General features: G+C 29.9%; 1 protein-coding gene across 1 annotated transcript in view; it reads right to left on the minus strand.

Moving 5' to 3' along the window:
- LOC145313727 (uncharacterized) overlaps nucleotides 1-23,972 on the minus strand; it is a 105,376-nt gene that overhangs the window by 49,134 nt on the left and 32,270 nt on the right. The window contains exon 2 of the mRNA XM_080153279.1: nucleotides 1,196-1,502. Coding sequence (XP_080009405.1) covers nucleotides 1,196-1,367 — 172 coding nt within the window. The 5' untranslated portion in view covers nucleotides 1,368-1,502. The remainder of the gene's footprint in view (nucleotides 1-1,195; nucleotides 1,503-23,972) is intronic.

Below are 23,972 nucleotides of genomic sequence, written 5' to 3' on the forward strand. Positions count from 1 at the left end.
TATGCTAAAAATGGATGTAGAATATACATGGATATTATATGACAAGGAAAAATTGTCTTTAATTTAGCTTAAAAACTTAAAACTTTTTTTTTTCAATTCGTTCATCCAGTAGGAGAAGAGGGAAGGAAGGGGGAATGATTATTTTAGCCTGGTGCCTGTTTCACATTATTAGAGAATATAATAATCGGGTGAAAGATTCAAGCAATAATATATCCATTTGGCTCAGACATTTCCCTTATCCTATATCTGGCTAGAAACAGGTGCACGCCTGCATATTCTATTATATTAATCAGAGAGTAACTATGTACATAATTGTCCTTGTTATTTCTAAACCTTATCCTTATATCTGGATAGAAACAGGTGCACGCCTGCATATTCTATTATATTAATCAGAGAGTAACTATGTACATAATTGTCCTTGTTATTTCTAAACCTTATCCCTATATCTGGCTAGAAACAGGTGCACGCCTGTATATTCTATTATATTCATCAGAAAGAGAGAGTAATTACAATTGTATTTTGGCCTTCACCTTAACATTCACGGATACAGGGATAGGTAAATAGAACATAAATAAATCCATTAAAATCAACAAGCTATCAACCATCAGAGTAAGTTAAATCATGGATATTTAGAAATAAGATAATGGGGAAGAGATTTATATACACCACCAATTATGATAAACAAAATTACCCCTTATTTATAAATGAATTATTGGTAAACCTTTTATTAATTTAATTTAACATTCCATGGATAAGATGAATAGAATCAACGAAGTTTTATCCTTTTTCCTACATTATGTTCATTTCCATTGATATGCTAAATCTTATTGAATAACTAATTTGAATTATACTGGCTAAATGAAAGGTACAATTTGTATTTAGTATTAGCGAAGGTTCTCTACAAGTATTAGATGTGATTTAATATCCAAATAAAGAAAACTTACTATGCCTGCATTTTTACAGTAAAAAATAATACTTTGAAAAAATTATATAAATATTGAAGATACATATTTGTTATTCACTTACAAAATTATATACTAAAATACAAAATATTAGTTTTTATAATTTAATAAATAAACCCTTTAAAAACCATATGAAGGAATTATGTACTGTACAAAATCGGACCCTCTATTAACCCCCATAAGTACTTTTGCAATAAAGTAATCATAAAAAATATTCAAATTAAAAATCTCACCTCCACAATAAAGTTCATGATCATTATAATTTGGCGGGGTATTGAAGCCATATCTCCACATAGACGACCTGGATGGTGGCTCTATTAACCTGCCATGACCGTCAGCTGTTCGCCAGGTACACAGTAGAAATATCAAGAATGCCATTAGGCTTATTAGTTTATAAGATACCATTATATTTTTGTTTGTTTTAGTAGCGAAGCTACTCTGCAATTTATAACTTTGTTATTAAACTGTATTGTCACTCATTCTATAAATTTCACTGATTTATTCTACAGTTCTTCTTAGGGTAACATCATGGTAACTTATCTGAAATAAAAATTAAGTATCAAAAATCAAAAACAATAATTTTCTTGGATGTAATAAAGTAACACTTAGTTGACTATTTCCTTGTTTTTTTTTAAAAGAAAATAAAGAAACTTTTCTTACTGAGGGAGGTGATTTTTCAAGTATGATTTCTCTTGGGAGGGTGGTGGTATCCTCCCTAAATGTCTTCTCTACTTATAGGATTCTTCATTTAAAGAAGAGAACGCAGTTATCAAGATCTTAAGCTACAGACACACACGCACACAGACAGACAGAAGGTCAATATGTTACTTTTATAAAACACTTATTTTAAAACCCCCGATTTATAGTTGCTAAACGCAAGAACTAAAAAGTTCTCTAAGATTAATAAACTAAAAAGCCATAGAGAAAATAATAAAAGAGAGAAATCAAGGTATTTGGAGGAATAAAATAGGCAGTGGGCCTAGAGGCCTATATTGAGCAATTGCCGCGCTAAATTTTTAGTGTTATTCCACCACTTTTCAAAATAGGAATATTTTAAAATTAAATGTAATTTCCAGACAATTATAGTTGCCGTTTGAAGCATACATCTGATTTTTATAGGATGATATAGAAATATTTAGAAACATTACAAATTCTGATAAAACCTGATAAAAGAATATAAAAATTATCATTATTAATTTCTCTTAACTTTGCTACTGACTTTAATTATTACACACATTATTAATTAAGATTCATATTGCAGTCTATCTAACTTTTATTACGTAATAAATAAACGTTTTTACAAATTTATATAAGAACTTGATTGTAAATCATAATAATCAGTTTTTCAGTGCCATCTAGCTTTGAATGTAGAACTAGAATATCAAAGAGTTCATCTAATTTTATTTTGTCTGTATTTTTCTTGTTTTGGATTTTCGTCACTAAAGGGCCAAACCCTGAGGGCTAAATAACATCACTTGAATATGTTAAAAATATTGTAAAAACGAGTATTATCCTAGAAAAAACGTAGATAGCATTACAGATTATTCACTAATTTTTATTACACAGTTTTGAAATATTTTATTTAATATTTATCCTTAGTTTTCAAGTAAGAATTTGAAGTAGACAACTAGCGATCCTGGTGGCTTACAGCTGAACTATTAATTTTTTTATTAGTAAACATTTAAAAGTTTTATCATGTTAATTAGATTTAAATATTACATTTAAGCTAATTTGAAAAAAAATAAATTTTTGATCATAAAAGGTAAATCCTCCAATTTTTAAACTAGGCGTAACAAACTTTTCTACCAGACCAAAGCCGTCCCTGGCTGTTTGTTATTTAAGATCCGAAATCAAATTATATTTTAAATATTTTCTTAAATTTTTTTTAAAAACCTAATAAGTTATAGAATAATGATAATAATAAGAAAAAAATTTTTTTTGTATTTTTTTTTCTATATATAGAATAGGTTATGATTACGATGCAAAAAGCCGTGGGCGGTTTACATAAATAGCAGACGAATTATTTTAGTAGGGGGGAAGTAGTATTTTACAATGAAAAAGGGGTGAGTATTCATCCTCTTATCCTTTTTCCTTATGTAAAAAGCCAAACAGTAATAAGGAAATCGGTTAATATCAATTTGATATACAATTACACAAGGATAATATTATTTGATATACACAAGGATAATAAACATCCATAGATAGCGATGCACAGAAATCAAAACAACATCCATAAAAATATCAACATTAGCAGTTAGACAGGCATATTTAGTTAATGAATCTAAACAGTGGAATCTTAAAAAGGAATTTCTGAAGACTATTTCTTATGGCAGCACCTTAAGTTAAATTTTCATCGAAAGACGGTCTGAAACACATTAACCTTATGAATCTTCACAAAAATTCTAAAGCTTATTTCATATAGCAGTCAAGTAAATCACACTCTTAGCATTGTTGACATACAAAAAGTTTATGAGAAACTTTACAAGGTTTTTCATCACGTTGCAGATAAAGAAACGTAAAAAGTAAGTTATAGAGTAGATTAGCTTTTAAAAGATACTTTAATTCCGTTGTGTTAAAACATCTGTAATAACAATACATTGTTTAATTTACAATTATATTGGTGTGTTTATTTGGAGTGCTGCTAATCTAAATTAAGTCACAAAAAATATAAGACAAGTAATAAAAAAAGACCATTCAGTCAAATAATTAACTGCTTTTTGGCTGTTTTGTGTTTGGTTTATTTACTGTAGGCTGTAACCACTGCGGGTCCTAACTTTACGGGGCTACACAACACCCAATATAACCTAACCTAACCTAAAGTAACAATAAAAGAATCACCCCTCCCTTATACAATTTATTTCAAAATGAGGGGGGAGGATTTTTTTCTGCTCAACAAGGCGCTGTGAGGTAAAACGCAAAATTTAGTCTATTTTCACCCCTTTACTATAAATGTACATTGTATACGTCTTTTTAAGCATTATAGTGATCGTGTGTTTTATTTACAATTTAAAAAGATTTTATTTGTGTGTTCGTTATTTTTGTTTCCTTTTAAATAATCAACTCTTTTACGTATTATAATTCTATTACACGAAAAAGTATTGTTTAATTGTATCTTTTTAGCTCCTTTTTTTTGTAAACTGTGGATCTTTGTGTGTGTTCGTTTACATTAAAAAGGGGTGTTAAGTATTTACCAACAAACAGAAGCTCTGAAAAGTGTCATGAGTGACGTCTTAAAAATAAGTCTATTATCCATCTCTTTTATAGGGGATTAAATGACAAGAGCATAAATGTTCTTGTTTATTCAAAATGATTGTTAAATAAATAAAACTTTCACGTAGTGTTATGGTGGGATTAGATAATGTGTAATACATTTCTCGGAATTGATTAAATACCAATTGTTTCGGCCTGACATAGTCCTGGCTTAGACCTTAAAAGCTTTCAAGTTCCAAATTCCGTGTTTTTTTTGTAAAATGTAGAGAATGAAAGAGAGTTTATACAATAAGCGCATTTTTAATAGCTAATATCTGTCATACTTTTTATATGTATCGTAAAACCTCCTTAATTAAAATATTTAAAGTAAATATTGATTCCCTAGTACCTTCACATTTTTTCATGTCTGACTCTAATGCGTACTTTTCTCACGTTCTTTACCCGGCGGGGTTACCTTTAACCCAATTTAACCAAACTTAACCTAATTTTATAAGGGTCAATATTTTATTATGGGATAATAAAGATAACTTTTTTCTCTTATAACAGATAATTTAGTGCTTATCTTGGACGATAATCTAGGTGATTTGCTAAATATTATTTAAAGAAGGTGTATCAACTATTTTTTTTATAGCTAGCCGGTTCTTTTAGTAAGTAGTAGATGTAAAATTTTTCATAGAATTCAGATATGCAATCGGTTTTTTTGTAGACCTCTTATTTTTTAAGTAATTTAAGTTTAAAAAAAAAAAAATTAAGTCGATTTTAAGGTACTAAAATGCAACAAAAAAAAGAAAGAAAATGGTCATTATGAACAAAAATAGTAAGATCTTTAATTTGACACCTTACTTTTTCAATTCTGTCAGGTAATTATTGAAAAAATCGATTTTTTTAAACCCACGAGAATAAAAACTTTGAACTTAATTTTATTATTTCACAAATAAAAAAATATGGGTTCATATATACCATTAGAATCAGAAAAATATTACGAATCCATTGTAAGCAAAATTGAAAAAAAAAGTTTACAATATAGTATATAAACTACAATAAAAGGAATTATATGAAAATATCATATTATGTTGTACAGGCAACGTCTTAATTCTTCAATTGAGTATAAAAATGGGAAGGGGGTAAAGAGGGGGTAAAGAGGGGGTAAAAAAGGGAAGACAATAGTGTTGTCTGAACAAAAAAAATAATTGGCCATTTCTGTAATTTTTTAATTTTTTAATTTTTTTCAATTTTGCTTACAATGGATTCGTAATATTTTTCTGATTCTAATGGTATATATGAACCCATGTTTTTTATGTCTGTTTGAGAAAATATTTAGGTCTAAAGTTTTTATTATACCGAGGTTAAAAAAATAGATTTTTTCAATAATTACTCAACAGAATTTTAAAAGTAAGGTGTCAAATTAAAGATCTTACTATTTTTGTTCTTACTGACCATTTTCTTCTTTTATTTTGTTGCGTTTTAGTACCTTAAAACCGACTTAATTATTTTTTTTAAAAACTTAAATTACTTAAAAAATAAGAGGTCTACAAAAAAACCGATTGCATATTTGAATTCTATGAAAAATTTTACATCTACTACTTACTAAAAGAACCGGCTAGCTATAAAAAAAAAAGTTGATACAACTTCTTTAAAAGTTCTGTTAAACTGTGGGGACAGCTTGAAGGAAGTTAATGATAAAATCTAGGTATGTGCAATCACTTCCCCACATTTATTACATTATAAAATAGTTATGAACTGCATATCCAAAGTTTTAAAATAACATTTTCTTATTCGTTGGCTAAACAACTTTAGGGACTTTTAATGAATTATTGGTTGGTTTTTAAGTTGAGTGTCCATACGTTTCAACCACTGATTGTAATCTACAGATGGGGAAATTTTACGTATCATCATTAGGGATGTACATCAATTTATCGGCCTTTGTATTATTCCCTTAGCTCATTGATATTCTTAGTTATTAACATACATTCTTAATTTTTTAGCTATTGTGTTTTGTTGCGAATATGAAACACTATGCTATTGTGATAATATGCGGAAGTGATTGCATACCGATAATATCTGTGTGACATGATCAATACGATATATTTTCAGGGAGAGACAGGACAATAGCTATAAAAATAATCTACAGCCCCTTCGTCCCACAATATTTATCAGCTACAAAAGGTATAATTTTGAACAAAATACTTTGAGGGAAGATTGTTTTTAGTCAATTATCTTATCCCTTTTTCCTGATAGATTTTAAATTTATATCACACGCTTTGTAGTGGCCAATAAACTAACTGAGAATCATATTTTAACTAACTGAAAATTTGGTTTTCAATTAAAAATGTGATAATCTTTAAAATTAGGTTTAAAAACGTGGGTACAAAATTTAGTAATTTTTGGTCGTTTCTTTTCAAAATAAAAACTTATTTGTTAGTTTTATCAATACAAGATATTTAAGATTTATATCACACGGTTTGTATAGTTGCCAAAAAAATTAACTAAAATCTTAATTTATACATCAAAATTAGTATTGTTATTAAAACTTTTGAATATATGTGGTTTCTTTCTTTTGGTGCTTTGAATTAAGGTTTAGCATTATAATTATCCCCCTTACTTTTGAAATAAGTTTGAAATTTGGAAGGGGATGGAAGATTTTTTTTTCCAGCGCCTAACACCTGCGGGACCAGCCTATATTTTCGATGTCATAACCCTGCGAGGCTACCCAGTCCTAGTACCCCAAATAGTACCTAACCTAGTAGTGAGTATAAATCAAAAATATGTTAATTATGATCATATTAATTTTTTTTGTCATATGTATAGTATATTCAATTAAATTCAAATGGCGAATTAAAATTTTGAACCAAACATCCAAACCTTCAAAATGCCCAATGAATAGCCAAAACATTAATTTCCAACAACTAGTTAAGGACAAGGTAACATAAAATTAGCAACAAGTTGCTTTTAATTTGATTCTTTTTATTAAATTCTTTTTGTAAAATAATCATTCTATTTTGTGCCTCAAAATGTTTAGTCATAAATGTTCGTAGGAAGGTAAACAAGAGAACCAGGACAAAGATGTCCATAGATAAGTGTGAAATATAGTATATCATAGGAATTTATATAGAAAGATATAGAATATATGTGGGTATTATGACAAGGAAAAAATTGTAATCAATTTACTTTGCTAACATGGACATCACTTATTGGTCAGTTTGTTCATCAAATAGGAGGGGAGGGGATGGGGTGAATGGAGGTGTTGTTTTAGCCAGCTAAGAGTTCACTTTATTCAAAGAAATAGTTCTGGTGTTAGATCCAAGTAATGATAAATCCAATGTAGTATTAATGTACAGTCTTAATCATTTTTATGTAAAGAAGGAATGTATAATCAATTGTTCCAATTAAAGTAAAAATTATTGAAGTCATTTGAAACATTGTAAATTTATCACATTTTGTCATTAAGTAGTTTCGCTACTTATTAAAGGAAGCATTATTACTTGCGAATTCCTTTTTATAACGTTTACGATAACATGTTAGATATAGATAGTTTTAATGAGCTGCCTTATAATAATGAACTGTCCGTTGGTCTGTCTGTACATTCTTGATGATAACTTTGTAATCAATCTGTATGAGCTAGTTCTGTATCAATATTTACTTGTTTTTTTTGCTGCACTGTTTAGGATATTTTGGATCTTGTTAATCTCAGTTTAAATAAAGAATTGAAACTCTATAATAATATATCTAAGTAGACTACTTAGGTCCAAACACTAAGAAACTATGGCTACACACACACAATAATATATCTATTATATAAAATGAGTATACTAAACTATGTTGTATGCTGATTATTAAAGCTTAAGCAAGGGACAATAAACTCGTTAACTCTTTAAAGCAAGGGCTTAAAAGAGAAATAACAAACAAGCAAAAAAAAATGAAACTCGAACAATAATTTAAGAAAATTTAACATTTTGATATGACTTAAATTCTTTTATTAGTAAATATAACCACTAAAACTGCTTTTAACAGTTTTGGGTTTAAATTTCTTTGTTTCTGAACAGTTTAAAAAAATATACTTTTGTAAAACTTATTAAATACCTATAACCTTTGTTAATTTTTTTTTCTTACTGAATTTGCCTGTCAACGAATTAAGGGGATACCAATATATTTGGAAGGAAAGTGCTAAAGATAGTAAACTATGCTGAATGCAGTTGTGAAAAATCTTCTACAGTTGAAAGTTTAAAACAGACCTTAGAGTGATAAAGTTATGTCAAAAATGAATTTTTAGATAGCTTTTTATCAAGGATGTCCTTGTCTATTACCCTCTTAAAACTTTGTATCAAACCAAAAAAAATTTGATGCTTACCCTCTCAAAAACACAAATTAGGCAAATTTTGACATTTAACAACAAAAAGATGTTTTTTACCCTCCCCCCGAAAATATTTTTGGTGGAGGAGTAATTTTTATTACCCCCCCCCCCCCTATTTGGTTTTTGTACCCGCCTCCTCTTAAATAAAAAGCCTGGAGTCTTTGGCTCTTATCTTGTCTTATAAATGAAATGGCCAATATTTTTTTCTAATATTAACTTTATTTCAACCTTCTAACCGTCGAATCATATTTTGGCCGAGAGAAAAATGTTTGTGCCCATACAATGAAAGTTTTCACTTCACACAAAAGGCAAAAAATTCCAATACAAAATAGTTTTTATATGAAACATATGGTCAAGTAAATTATGGCTATTTTTTTCTAGGATTAAGGAATTCGGCATTTTTGAGACACTTCATGGATAAAGGAAAGGAAGGTTGTTTAAAAAAATATTATTTGGAAATAAATTTTGTTTTCCAGCGTAGGTATCTAATATATATAAACATGCTCATAACAACTCCTCGTGAAGAGAACAGATATCTGCATTTTGCGAGATCTTTCAGCGCAGACACAAAAACGAACATACATACACACGTTAAACCTGGTTTAAAGGGATAGTAAAATATGAAAAGAATGATTAGACGATAAATATGATAATTAAACTAATGACTTTGTCATTATGTTTATCTAATTGAGTTGTATGTTGTGTGTTAGATGGAAGAAAATTATAATATCATATCTTATCAAATACTTATGGATGTTTTTTTTTCTTGTTGTCAATTATGTTTATTTAATTATAATGTATGAAGTGTAATGGTCAGAAGAAAATTATAAAATAATATCTTATCAAATATGACACTTTTTATAATTACTTGTAATATTTTTTTTATTTTCTTGCGACACTACTCTAAAACATTTTTTTGGGGTTTGTCTATTGATTTCATATTACAGAAAATAAAGCTGCTCTTGTGCTCCGTTTTTGAAAATCATTTTGACTGCCAAAAATAATCATCAACTAAAAAACGTTTAGAAGATTTTAAATAATAACAACTGCCGAGCCCTTAAAAATGTTTATTACTCTAATACAAAAATTGCAATTTTTGTTTAAAAATTAAGAAGTTTAAAACCAAATCATGTTAAAATGAGTTTAAAATTTGAATTTAAACAAAGCATTATTAAAATCATTAAACGTAGTGTACATGAAAGGTTAACCTAACTTCACAGACATGCTTTAATGGATTTTATAAAATGATTTTAATATTTTTTTTAAAGCGAAGCTACTCTGTAAGTCAAATAAATTAGTCTAATAAAGAAAAAATAAGGGACAGAAAAGAAAAATAATTTTTTTTTCGGCAAAATAAATCTACAATGATTTTGTAACCAATAAAAATAACGATATTCTAATGACTATATAATGTTGACATAACAATTACACAATTTTTCGACAGGATGTTTAAAATTAAAACATTCTTGCAAACATTTACTTTTTAATAATTCACACGTACATATTTCCGTTATTATAATTATACGTCAATATCAATAGCATAAAAATTTTAATAGTTATTTATCATCGTATTATAGACAGCTTTCCAGTTCCAGATTAGTTAGCCTCGAGATGCCGAATGCCCGGGCCAACTAAACTAGTATTGGTTTTTATTTTAATTGTCGTGGAAAATTGTATGTAATTCGATGCTATACATAATTTTTCAGTATGGCTGAGAAACGGTTATGATCCACCAAATATTAATCGGTTTCGAAGCAATACTGGAATAGTTATTTCTCGCATCGTATTATAAACGGCTTTCCGCGGATATAGAATGTACAATTATGAGATTAAAACTAGTTTTTTTAGCCCCGAGGTGACGAAGTCACCGGCTAAAAAAACTAGTTTTAATCTTATGATTGTACATTTCTATATTTGTAGAAAACTGGATATAATACGATGCTAGACATAGTTTTTCGTATGGATGAGAACCGGTTCCTATCCACCGGATTCGAATGAATACGAGAAAAGTATTCACTCTCTGCCTTTTAGACGTTTGGAATTTTAGCCAATTATAATAGTTGTGATTATATCAACGTAAGATTTTAGTGATGATGTCAAAATATTAGAACAACCTTATATGCATGTTAGCTACAGTATCACAATAAAAAATCTTGTACACAAAGCCGACGTAAATATTAGGTAGACATGTTTTTAAATAAGTAATTTTAAGGCGATTTTTATAATATTTAATTCTCATATTAAGAACAATTAATATCTAATATTTGATTTGTTTGATGACAGTTGTAAGAATTCTTAAAATTGTAATACAGATGCTTAAAGCCAAAAAAGGACAGATACAGCCATCATTATTTGTTTACAGCTATAATCAAAATACATTTAAAGTTTGTAAAAATTATAGATACGACCATGTGAAGTAAATTGGTGTATATCTCCAACCATGATAAACAAACATACATTCTGTATATTAAAATTATTGTTGGAAAAGTTTTTACACTAATGGTGTGTACAAAAAAAGATTTAATCAAAGACTTCATGATTTTGTGCAACGAATGAAATTTAAAGGACCTGTTTAATTTAAAGCCAATTGCCCCTACCCTTCATGGTACAAATAATAACATCAGAGATAAAGAAAATATAAATTTCCCAAAAATATAATGGTTTTAATTAACTTGTGTAAATTTGATTCTTCTGGACTTTAATCAATCTGAGTCTTTTATTTATCTAATTGTAACATACCTGAAATAGAAAATCAATTAATTCTATTTCTGATTATTCAAAAAAAGAAGTAATCTATAGAACAGCATCAACGAAAAAGTGTAACATACTATGATTTATTATTTCTATCCTTCTATCTCAAAAATAGAACCTTAAGAAATAGTTGTATATAATTGTTAATTTGTTGAAATGGGAACTTTGGAAACAAAACTTGGACACTGGCCTGGCGCTGTATTAGCTACCATTTGACATCAGATGGCGTTTTCAGAGTCTATATAGAACAACTAAAAAAATCACACTTATACAGCATTACAAACGGAACGAAAAATAGTTTGATAAAGAAGGGGTAAGGAAGAAATAAAGTTGTATTAATATATAATGTAAAAATTAATATAAAAAATTATGTAGTAAAATGAAATTTCTTCGGGCTTACAAAACTGACAATAATTCTATGATTTTCATTTTTCTTGTAGAAATTGACTGTCTGTAGCAAGATACCATACATGATTTTTCAGAATCGGTTCTAATCCAGCAGAAAATAATTGTTTTTGAAGTTTTACTGGAGAGACAGGTTAATCTTGGCCAAAATTAAAACCCCTTATAAACTCCAATCTCAGTTAAAACACATAAACACCACTTTAATTTGTTTATAAGATAAATGTGTAAAAAGTGATGTAAACTCTATAAATTGATAAGTATACCGTGCGGTCAAATAAAATATATAAAAAAACAAGGATGACATTTGTTCTTTGGTAGGGCAGCAACAATAAGCTTACAACAAAATAGTTTGGGTATAGTCCCTTTCGTAACATCGCACCTTATGGGGCGATTCTCGTATTTTTCAAAGTTGCTTTTCTCCTATTTCTAGCCTCTGCGGGGGGCTCTAACCCTGCGGGGCCAATTACCTAACCCTGTGGAGCAATCACCTAACCCAATATAACCTAACCTGACATAAAATAACCTATAAAAAGCCATTTTAAATATGGGGCGTTGTTCGAAAGGACTATTCCCAATAGTTTTAATAGGGGAGGGCAAGAAAGGTCGGTTAAATGACTTAGAACACTCCTTAAACATAGATAAAGCACCCTCAAATTTACAACCAATTCGGACCAGCAATGTTCTAGATCTTTAGCCACAGACATAATTAAACCTTACTACTTTACATCATAGGATAAAATTTCTTATGATTATATAAGCGAGACTTTAAACAATATTCTTAACAATACTTAAGTGAACAAAGGACAAACGAACATTCTTTACTTATACTGTTGCTGCGCTTCTAGTAAACGGTTTTATCATATCATTTACTTTAATCAAATAATCAAGGTTAATATTGTGGTTTTAACAATAATGTTACTTGTAAAATGGATATAAAAAAACTTCATACTGATTATTATAATTAACTTAATGTTTTGTAATAGCAATTTCAAAGCTGTAATTTAATTAGGACGAATACATACAAAAGTAGCGGAACTATTTAATAAAAAGGTTGCATAGCATATGATAAAACTCGTCCCTAGCTTGAACAGAATTACCCAAGAAGTGAGATTTCATTACTCTACGAGTCTCATCCGTTCTTTTTCTCCAATTTTCTATTTCTAGCATAACCTAAAACCCATTTCTTGTAGAATGAATGATATGATAAAAAATCTATTTTTACCTTTGTAAACAAACATTTATGAAAACAAGGATTCTGACATCCATAAAGTAGACTCAATAAAATCAACCAATTTACTGTTAACAATTTTGAAATCAGTGTTTTTGATATTTAAGATACGGAACATCTTTATCAGTTTACATACAACGCTGTTAACATTTTACCTGAAAATTGGAATAATCAAATATAAAAAATGATGAGATTGTTAATGAACTCACTGGTCGTCATTAGAGTTGCTACGTTTCCTTATTGAAACCTTATTGGTATGGGAATCCAATAATTGATTATACAGTTGAAAAAAACCGAATGGTTACAGAGATCTAACGGGTGCAAAAAAGCAAAATTGATTAAACTAGACTTTGCCTTGGTTAAACAAAATTTAGAAAATGTCACTTCAGCTGAAAGTGGACAAAAACAAAGTTTAAAGATTATTTTTGATTTTTTACGGTTAGGTTAGGTTAAATGTAGGCAAATGGGGTTAGAGTTCCCAGATTGGGCTACTTAAATATTAGAGGAGGGGGGATTTTCTGTGGTCAACTTGCTAGAATTGAGGAATTAAGCCAAAATTTTCCAATATCAAATTTCACTGGGCAAACATAGAAGAAAAATTGAGAAGAAAAGAGGCATGAGAAAAAATGAGAAAAACGAGAACAACAACGAAAAAATACCAAGTGAAAGAAAACTAGCGAGTATATTTCATTTTTACATGGGAAACAAAAAATAGAATAAGAATGGTAACATTTATAACTATTCTAAAGCTCGCCAATTCTTTATCCCTTAATCTGGGTCAATGAATACCTTAGAAATATGTATGTATGTCTTTTCTGGGCTTGATAATAAATTGGGCTTATTTTGTGCTAAGCTATTCCAACAATCATTAATATGTCATTCCTGACGCGTTTTAAACGAAAGCCTAGTATGTGAGACTGTCATTTGTACATCCGGCAAAAGTACAGTGTTTGTAAATGATAAATTGAATTTTAGCTGTATAATTTGCAAACATATTAAAATATATCTGACAGAATAATCATACTCTTAATAGTTCATCAATGACTGACATAAACACATCAACATTATGTCAAATATACATCCTTAGATTTTTATTTTCATATAATACTAACATAACAGGCAATCATGTCATCATATATTTTTTAATTAAAGATTTAATAAGATAGTTTTCTTGCTCTTAGAAACCAAAAGAAACAGACGGACAGTCATAAAGATAAGCTTGTCGCGCCACATGAAAAAAAAACAGTTTAAGACAAGAGAAAAAAAATCACTTTGTTTGTTGGACAATTTCCTTTAGCAGACATAATCATTCACACAAGGGTGTGCCTTCACATCCGCACAGGTTTATATACGCAATTTTTTTTCATATTTGCAAATAAAGATGAAAAGCAAAACATTAGAGGGAGTATTTCTAGTTAGGGAAGGAGGGGACATTAGCTGGTTTATTATACTAGTCCTCAAAGTTTTACAATAACGTTTACTTATTCGTTGCCTTAACAACTTTGGGGACTTTAATTAAATTTTATTTGATCGATAATTTAGTGGAGTGTCCAAATGTTTCAACAACTAATTATAATCTACAGAAGTGATAATTTTGTGTATCATCATTGGGAATGTACATCAATTTGTCGGAAATTGTCTTATCCCTGTTTGTCGTAAAGTAATTAAGTTGTAATAATTTGAAATTTTTGTACATTTTTGCGGATATGATGGCACAAATTCACACAAACCATTCCAAAAATTCGGCCTTTGTTTAACTTTGGAAAAAAGGAACGCAGCTACTCTAAAGCAAAAAAAATTCTTGTTATTTTTTTATGAGATAAAAAACGCACATAATTCTATGAATTGAATCTTTTGAACAACTATTTTATTTTGTATTGTATGCGGCCTATTGGTTTTTGGCTATATTGCGGAGAAAAAACTATTATAATGAAAGTTAATTGAAAAAAAACAAAAGTTTTGTTATTGTTAGAAAAAATGTAAAAATTTTATAATGGGAAAAAATAGAATTGTAAAAATTTACAATTGTATGTTCGTGAGTGCAAAAAATGTTGAAAATTTAAAATAACCTAAAAGTAAATCCTCCCTTTTTATTGAAATGCTAATTTGAACCGTAAAATAAGGTTATTAAAATTCGTCCCTGTCCGGATATGGCCAAGCGGGATTTTAAAATTTTCAATATAAAAAAAATTATGGGGTAGGGGGTAGCCCAATTTAAGAATTCGGAGATTTTGTTTAATAAAAGTTGTCAAATTGGAACACTAACTATTTGTCATAGAAACCAATAAAACTTTGAATGTCGCAAGTTAAAATTTAAGCATTAACAAGGATGCTTACAAGCAAAGGTTTGTGTTCAATAAAATATCTAGAATGAGGTTTTAAACATCCAAATGCGTTTCAGAAGTTGATAAACTTTTAACGAGAGGTTTTAAGGACAATTTTTAATTGATATTGAACGAAAAGAGGATTATTTGCAAAGCATGAAATATTTTAAACCTCAAGATGTAAGAATTCAATTGAAAATAAAATTAAGCAATTTGTAAGCTAAAGTAAGTCGAAGAACAACTATGAGCAGCAATAAAAAGAGAGTTGTAATGTATTTAAAGTTGTAAATCAAATGCAAACACATGCAGGTATATGTAGGCCGGCTATAACTTCTGTAGTTTGTAGTAGCAGGTTCAGAAAAGCAGGCCAGATATAACTTCTTAAGTTTACAGTAGCCGGTTCAAAAATGAAGGCCAGATATAACTTCTTAACCCTTACAGATCGGGGGGGGGGGGGGGGGTCATATTGACCCCCCCCTCTAGTTTTTTTAATGTCATTTTTTTGTAGGTAAGATGGAGAGCTGTGACTTCATGACTTTTTAAGTTTAGTAATTATGCGTCGGCAGGAGTTGTTTTTATTAGGATATCTGGTCTGTGTCGGTCGTGGTGTCCGGTCAAAGTCGGTTGGGTAGCACCAAAATTTAAAAAAAATCTTAATTTCTACATTATGACTTTTGTGTATAAGGTAGAAACCTAAAATTTTTTTGGTAAATACTGAGATATCAATGACCTTATGAGAAAAGTGGTGTTATGACCGTTTGACCACACCCTGACCGACTTTATGACCGATTTTTGTCCGGCTTTTACTACAGACATATATCATGAATATCGTGGCTTCTATTACAGCTAGAGACCTATAAATTTTTTTGATGAATTCTTGAGCAACAATAAACAGATAAAAATATTAATTGGCGCCGCCAACCGCCGTTTTACCGCCGTAACCGCCGAAAATGGCGGTTTCCGTTATTTGCCGTTTTTCGGCGATGATCAGAAAAAGTAATTTTTTTGTTATGAAAAATAAAAGTTCGTCCTAAAATTTGATCATCCTAGCTGCAGAATTGGCCGCTCTACAGCTGTTTTAAAATTTAGCGGCTGGCCGCTAAAAAGCGGCTAAGGAGCGGCCTGACTGCTATGACTAGAAAAAAGTAATTTTCTCTAAAAATACACATGAACCACCAGAAAAAAATTTTACGTCTTTATCTGTAACAGAAGCCAAGATAGAGGGGGGGGGTCAATATGACCCCCCCCCCCCCCCCCCCGATCTATTAAGGTGGGAATAGGGGCCCGATCTGTAAGGGTTAAGTTTACAGTAGCCGGTTTAGAAATGTAGGCCGGCTTCTACTTCTGTAGTATACAGTAGCTGATTTAGAATTGTAAGCCAGCTATGTATTAGCCGGTCTAGAAATAGCTATAACTCCTGTAGTTTGCAGTACACGGTTTGGAAATGTAGGCCGGCTATAAACTCAGTGTGTAGTAAGATCAATTTATCTTCCATTGCCCATCAATAAGTATGTTTTAGTAACATTACTAGATCCTTAACAAGACGATTATTTCCAATACCATGAATAAAATGCCTTTTTGGGTCCTGCTATTGTCGTAAGATTATTATGTGAATAAGATTTTAGGTTGTAACTTGTAATGTATATTGCAGGGAGGTTGGGGACATAACTCAATCTACGACCCCTTCTTTATCCAACGTGCATGCATTACCAAAGGCATAAATAATTGGGGGTAAGGTTATTTTCTCGTCCATTGTCATATTCAAGTAACCCTGAGATTGTATGCATTCCATAATTTAAGTCATTTCTTTAGAAGAACAATTATCCTACATTATCATAAATACATGACAATAAAGTTACTACGATACAAGGACACTTATGTACATAATTAGCGCACCTACAACAACATTTAATATCATTAACAGGTTAACATCATCAACAGTAAATGCTTTAAAAGGTAAATATTGTTTTGAAATTATATGAAAGATGGAAAATTGTTCCATATTTTACCCAAAAAGATATTAAAATTGAGATTTTTCTTTATAAGTAGTAACTCTATTATTTTGTCTTTATTATTTAGTGTGAAATGCATAACTTTACAAGGTATTTATGGGCAAATTATAATATACTTCCTACTTTAGAACTCTAGGAAGAACTAAACATTTTTGGTTTGACCAATCGCCTTCAAACATTTGATTTCCTATGGAAAAATAGTTTCCAATGAAAGAACTCTTTATGACGGAAAAGTGCTAGAAAAATAGCATAAAACCTTCCAAGACATAAATCTGAAAAAAACCAAACCATCACAGGACCTATAAAGTTACCTAAAAAGAGAACCCAATCAATTAAGTAGATATTGAGATCTTAAGCTGCAGACAAAAAACTTATTTCTTTATTTAATAGGATAAAGGTTTATAAGGAATAAAACAATTTAAAGATTAACTTTGAAAGCAGTTATTAAAGGTAGATACTGTCACTTATTACTAAAAATGTTAGCTAGATGATCATTTGAAAAAAAAATATAACTTAATATGGTATTTATAGTCAGACGAGGGAAATATGCTATGATAGATTTTTATAAACTGTCTGTTAAGATCTCACTAACCAATGAAACGATTAAGTTCTCCACTTTAAAGAAGTTTAACATAGGTACCGAAATGATTTTTTCCTTCTGTTTCCTATCTCCCACTTAAGATATAGTTTTTAAGGGTACTGCTAGTTCTGGTTATAGAGAAGCTGTGCTACTTATATTGTCAAACGACCTTAAAATGACTTGTTTTTAGGGTACTTGAATTATATATTTAGTATGTAGTTAGTGTATGTTATACTTCATGTTTCCTCTTTCCTCTTTTTCATGTCTTTTTTATGGCGATACAAAAAGACAATTTTGTTCTTGGAGACATATATTTAGGCATCTCATGGATGGTAGGAATAGAGATGTATAAAATATTATGTAATATATTTATTCAACATATCTCTGAAAGGCATTAAAAATAAATGATGATATTACAGTTTATAGCAAAGATAGAATAAAGTTTTGGAAATATATTGCCAATATATCACTGAATATGGCATTATATAAAGCGAATACCTTTAAATAAAACATTTAAAAAAATTTCCTTCCCTTTCATGACTATATAAATTCATAAACTTAATTTAAAAATAGCTGCATAATAATAGTCCTAACGACTGTTTTACCAATGTGTCCAAAGTGTCAGCCATGACTATTTTTATCAAGGCTAGTCGGCCTCGTTTAAGCCCTAGTGAAATTTTCATAATATAAACCTGTTCCCAAACAGACATTTCATGTTTTCGAGAAAAAAAATGTCACACTAGCGGGTTTAAATTTGAGGCTCATAAGCGACTGAGGGGCAGCTGCCGAGCCCTGATTTTATTAAATAAATAAAAGTGGACAAGCAGTTGATATTGTATGTCAGCATTGTGCTTGCTGACACAACAAGCTTATAGAGGGAGATTTTTTCAAGAGAACATGGTAACATATTCGTTGACAATTATGCTTCTTATAACAAAGGATATATTCAGGATGGTCAAACTTCATTACCGCATAAAATCTTTTTGTTTCGCAAATTATTTCTATAGCAGTTTAAGGCCTTAAACTTCACATCCACTTCCTTCTCTAACTTTGAGGAGCTACTCTATTAGTCATTGTTTTGCTGATGCTTTTTATTAAAAGCGAAGCCATTCTACATTTAGGATTGGCCCGTCCGTCCGCACGTTTATCATTAGTAGAATTATCTCATTGTTAATTTAGATATGTTTGAATAATCCTATCGTTTAAAACTTATCCCAATAATACCTGTACGAAAGCGAAGCAACTCTATAATCATATAACACATAGTCCGTATGTTCCTTTTAAATTTGACAATTTTCATGCTTTTTTTAATACACCTGAAATAAAAAAATCAAGACTACACTTATATGGAAAACATTGGAAAAGTTAACGCACACTTATGAGGTGTTTTTATTCTTGAAAAGAAAAATAGACAACAATAAATAAACAATGCAAGGTTGATGATTTTTAACAAGGATAATTATATCCATTTCAAATTTTAAATTCATAGCTTATTTTTTTTTTATACAAAATGTTACTTTTATCACTAACTCTATATTTGAAATAGTCTTAAGGGATAAAGAAATCGATTATTAACTATCATACATCTCAAATCAAAATAAACAAAGTTTGGACTTTGCTTCTACTTACAGTGTTTAAGCCATCGAATGGAAGAAAGTAATATAATTTACACTCCTATATTCCCACAGTGCATAGCGTAGTCAAATACAATGCCGAAACGGCTAAACCGCTTTGTCTACAATGTAAAACAGAATAAGTACAGTACCAATTTCGGCTTTTTTTTTGCAGGGGGTTAATTCAAACCACAACAGAAAAAAGGCACACGGAAAAAAACCTGTCCAAATTATCTTCAAAAATGTTTCGAAATGAAGTAATCATAATTTTTTTTGGTTAGAGAGTATCTGTGCAAGCATAATGTAAATACATTAAGAGTTGCACTTTAATTAGGAACAAATTAAACACAAAAACAATTTATACTTATTTCTAACTGTTATGTTTAGTAAATAAAAGGACTATAAGGCATGACTAATTAAAATACTCAAAAGCTTTATAATGTTTTAAATTGTGTTAAGGAGATACTGGATCATATGAAGGAAATGAAGTCATTCCTAAAAAGGACAGAAATTCCCTTCCAAAAAGGACAGAAATCATCTTCCTTTTTCTCAGATATCTCAAATATGGACAAAAATCACTCTCCTTTTTCTTACATATCTGAAAAAGAGGATAAAAATCACCTTCCTAAATCTCACTTATTCTTCCTAATTCTAAGAAAATTAACCCAATACCTCCATGTTCTTCCTTATTCTCAGATAATCTACCTTATTCTAAGAAATTCTTCCTTATTCTAAGAAAATCTACCTTATTCTAAGACATTCTTCCTTATTCTAAGAAAATCTACCTTATTCTAAGACATTCTTCCTTATTCTAAGAAATTCTTCCTAATTCTATGAAAATCTACCTAATTATAAGACATTCTTCCTTATTCTAAGAAAATCTACCTTATTCTAAGACATTCTTCCTTATTCTAAGAAATTCTTAGTTATTCTAATAAGATTTACCTTATTCTAAGAAATACTTTCTAATTCTATAAAAATCTACCTTATTATAAGACATTCTTCCTTATTCTAAGAAAATCTACCTTATTCCAAAAAATTCTTCCTTATTCTAAGAAATACTTCCTATTTCTAAGAAAATCTACCTTATTCTAAGACATTCTTCCTTATTCTAAGACATTCTTCCTTATTCTAAGAAAATCTACCTTATTCTAAGACATTCTTCCTTATTCTAAGAAAATCTACCTTATTCTAAGACATTCTTCCTTATTATAAGACATTCTTCCTTATTCTAATAAGATCTACCTTATTCTAAGAAATACTTCCTAATTCTATGAAAATCTACCTTATTATAAGACATTCTTCCTTATTCTAAGAAAATCTACCTTATTCCAAAAAATTCTTCCTTATTCTAAGAAATACTTCCTATTTCTAAGAAAATCTACCTTATTCTAAGACATTCTTTCTTATTCTAAGACATTCTTCCTTATTCTAAGAAAATCTACCTTATTCTAAGACATTCTTCCTTTTCCTTACTAATTCTCTCTTATTTTTAGATAACCTAGCTTATTCCATGAAGTTCTTCCTTAATTCCCCTAATTCTTCCTTTTTCTCAGATAATTTTTCTAATTTATATTGGGATATCATAACTGAAATAGAGGTATAGAGAATATATAAATTCTGCCTTTTCACCTTCCTTATTCTCTCAAAATCTTGGTTTTTCTCACATATATTTCCTTATGTTTATTGGGATATCAGAACAATATGTGTAGGATAAGTTTGGGTTGTATCTTTTGACCTGAAATATTTGTTTGTACTTTAGAGGAGGAACCCCAGTCTGTAAAACACACTAGCTGTATCAATAATCTGTTCTACTTGCCAACTGATACAAATATTAGACCAAAATGGAAAATCATCCCCCCCCCCCAAAAAAAAAAATTTTCTTTACAATAATAGAATAAAAACCCAGGCAGAGAGTCAGATATTTGTATATAATGAAAAGTACAACCCCCCCCCCCCTCAAATGGTTGGCAACTTAATTTTCAGTCTGTCTATAAATCAGCTGATAATTATGTAATGGATGCAAGGGCGTACTATGAATTTGTACTATTTGGGGTATAAAGAAAGTTTTTGTTGTTCTCTCCAGAAATATTTAAATTAAACTTTTTGAACAGTGATCTTTATATAACACGATAGCAATGTGTAAAATTATGCAGAATAGCAATTATTTATCGATAACGAACTAAGATTGCACATAAAAACATTAAAATATACAAGACTGGAGTTACGTAAGATTAGAATTATGTAAATCACAAATCATGTAAACTGTACAAAAATTAGCATAGTATTTATCTATCTATCTACCCTCCCCCACCCCACCCAATCGCTAATGTTAAATTGTATATTTTTTTTTAAAAATGTGAATGTTTTCTTTAACCTTAAAGTCTGTACGATACATAATTTAAATACTGACTTAACTTATAGTTGAAAAATTGAACACATAATCTTATCCCTTTAGATCCCTGAGACTTCAAAGTGGTCGAAGCAAAGGTTTTCTATAATTAGGGTTGGTCCGTCTGTATGTAACAGTTAGCTTTTTTCGTTAATTTAAACAGTTAAAATTGTTTTATCAATTTTAAACTTGGCATGATGATTCCTATAACAATGAGGTCCTTCTGATTTCAGAGCTTCATTTTTATGAATATTGTCATTCTTTTTAAAAAGCGAAGCTTTTCTATAATTAGAGTTGGTCCGTCCATCCGTCAGTCCGTACGTCTGAGAGAGATAGCTTTTTTCATTAATTTAGGCATGTTAGAATTATCCTGTCGATTTCATGGTGATTCCTTTAGTATTTAGGTATGATTAAGAAAGCGTAGCAACTCTATAATCATTACCAGAATGTCCGTACGTCCATTTTAAACATGTTGGTGCTTTACTTTTTTAACAACAAATTTTTATGTGATCTAATAATCCGATTGTTATAATTTGTTGGTATAGTGATTCCTGGGACAACAAAGTACAATATTATAAGCAAAGCTACTCTATAATCAAGTCCTCTATCAAGAAGTTTTTCCAACAAATTTACTCACAATTTTGCTTTGACTCCTTTTTTTATATTCTGATTATTCAGTTCTGACACTATACATGTGTTAGTGTCCGTAGGTCCTACCGTTTTAGAGCTTCGCTTTTATGGATGCTGTCATCCATGTTTAATTTTGTTTATACTTTTATTATTTCAGGGAGAGAGGGGACAATGGTCTGTTTATTACACTAGTCCCCAAAGTTTTATTATAATGTTTTATTATTTGTAAGTTTATACAACTTTACGCGCTTGAGTGAATTTTCATTGGTTGGTTAATTAAGTGTTCAGACGTTTCAACCACTAATTTTAATCTATATAAGGGATAATTTTGTGCATCATCATTGGGGATGTACGCGCTACCGTGGTTCAAATAGTATTACATAAACAGAGAATATTGGTGTTTGCAGAGAGAGAGAGAGAAAGGGGACATTGGGCTGTTAATTACACAAGTCCAAAAATATTTACAATAACATTTTCTTATTAGTTGGCTTAACAACTGTGAGGACTTTTAATAAATTTTAATTGGTTGGTGTATTAAGTTTAGTGTCCAAATGTTTGTAATTGTAATCTACAGAAGGGGTAATTTTGTGTTTTAACATTGAGATTTACATAATTTTATTAGCCATTATCTTATCCCATTAGATCCCTGGGTATTATCAATTAACTCAAACGCCAGGTCCAACAAACCAAAATAACTGCCCAAACACCCGAGGTATTAGGTTAAGTAACACTAACACCCATCACACAACCACCATTTTGATTGCAAAACCTTTGTCGGAGAAGTCCTAAATGGGATTGGTAATGAGTTGTGACTGTTTGGGGCCAAGGCATTCTACATACTTTAACTATTAATGCCTTTAGTTTTAATGCTGGTTAATTTGATTTTAAATTTGTTTCTTCTCTGATTTTTCCAGGGATGTAAAGGGATAATACAATGGCCGTTAAATTGATGTACAACCCAATGATGATACACAAAATTACTCCTTAAAAATTTGTGGTTGAAATGTTTGAACACAAAAAATCAAAGAATCAAAATTCACTATATTCCACAAGGTAATAAGCCAACGAATAAGAATCATTATAATAAAACTTTGGGGACTATTATTAAACAGCCCATTGTACCCTCTTTCTCTAAGTAATTTCTCTTGGGAGAGTGGGGGTACCTTCCCCAATTTATGCAAAGGAGAACCAGAAATTGGTCTAGCAGTTAGCGAGAGCTTTCGATATACATATATAATCACAGGTATTGACAGATATACACAAACACACAATGTTAATTTTGAATATTGACTAGTAGTTGCGCTCCTCAAGGCCTTTAAGGGCACCTAAGGTGAGGGGAGGTCAACCCACAACCCTTATTTTAGTTTTAAAAAGGATGACAACATCCATAAAACTGAAGCTCTAAAACGGCGGGAAAGAAGAACATTAAAACTTTAGAGTGTCAGAACTAAATAATCCGACTATAAATGTGTTACTGTAAAAATGTTTAAACTGTTAAATACAGGATACTGTTT

Source organism: Acartia tonsa, chromosome 3 (assembly GCF_053477335.1).
Source record: "Acartia tonsa isolate MP-2025a chromosome 3, ASM5347733v1, whole genome shotgun sequence".
Lineage (NCBI taxonomy): Eukaryota > Metazoa > Arthropoda > Copepoda > Calanoida > Acartiidae > Acartia > Acartia tonsa.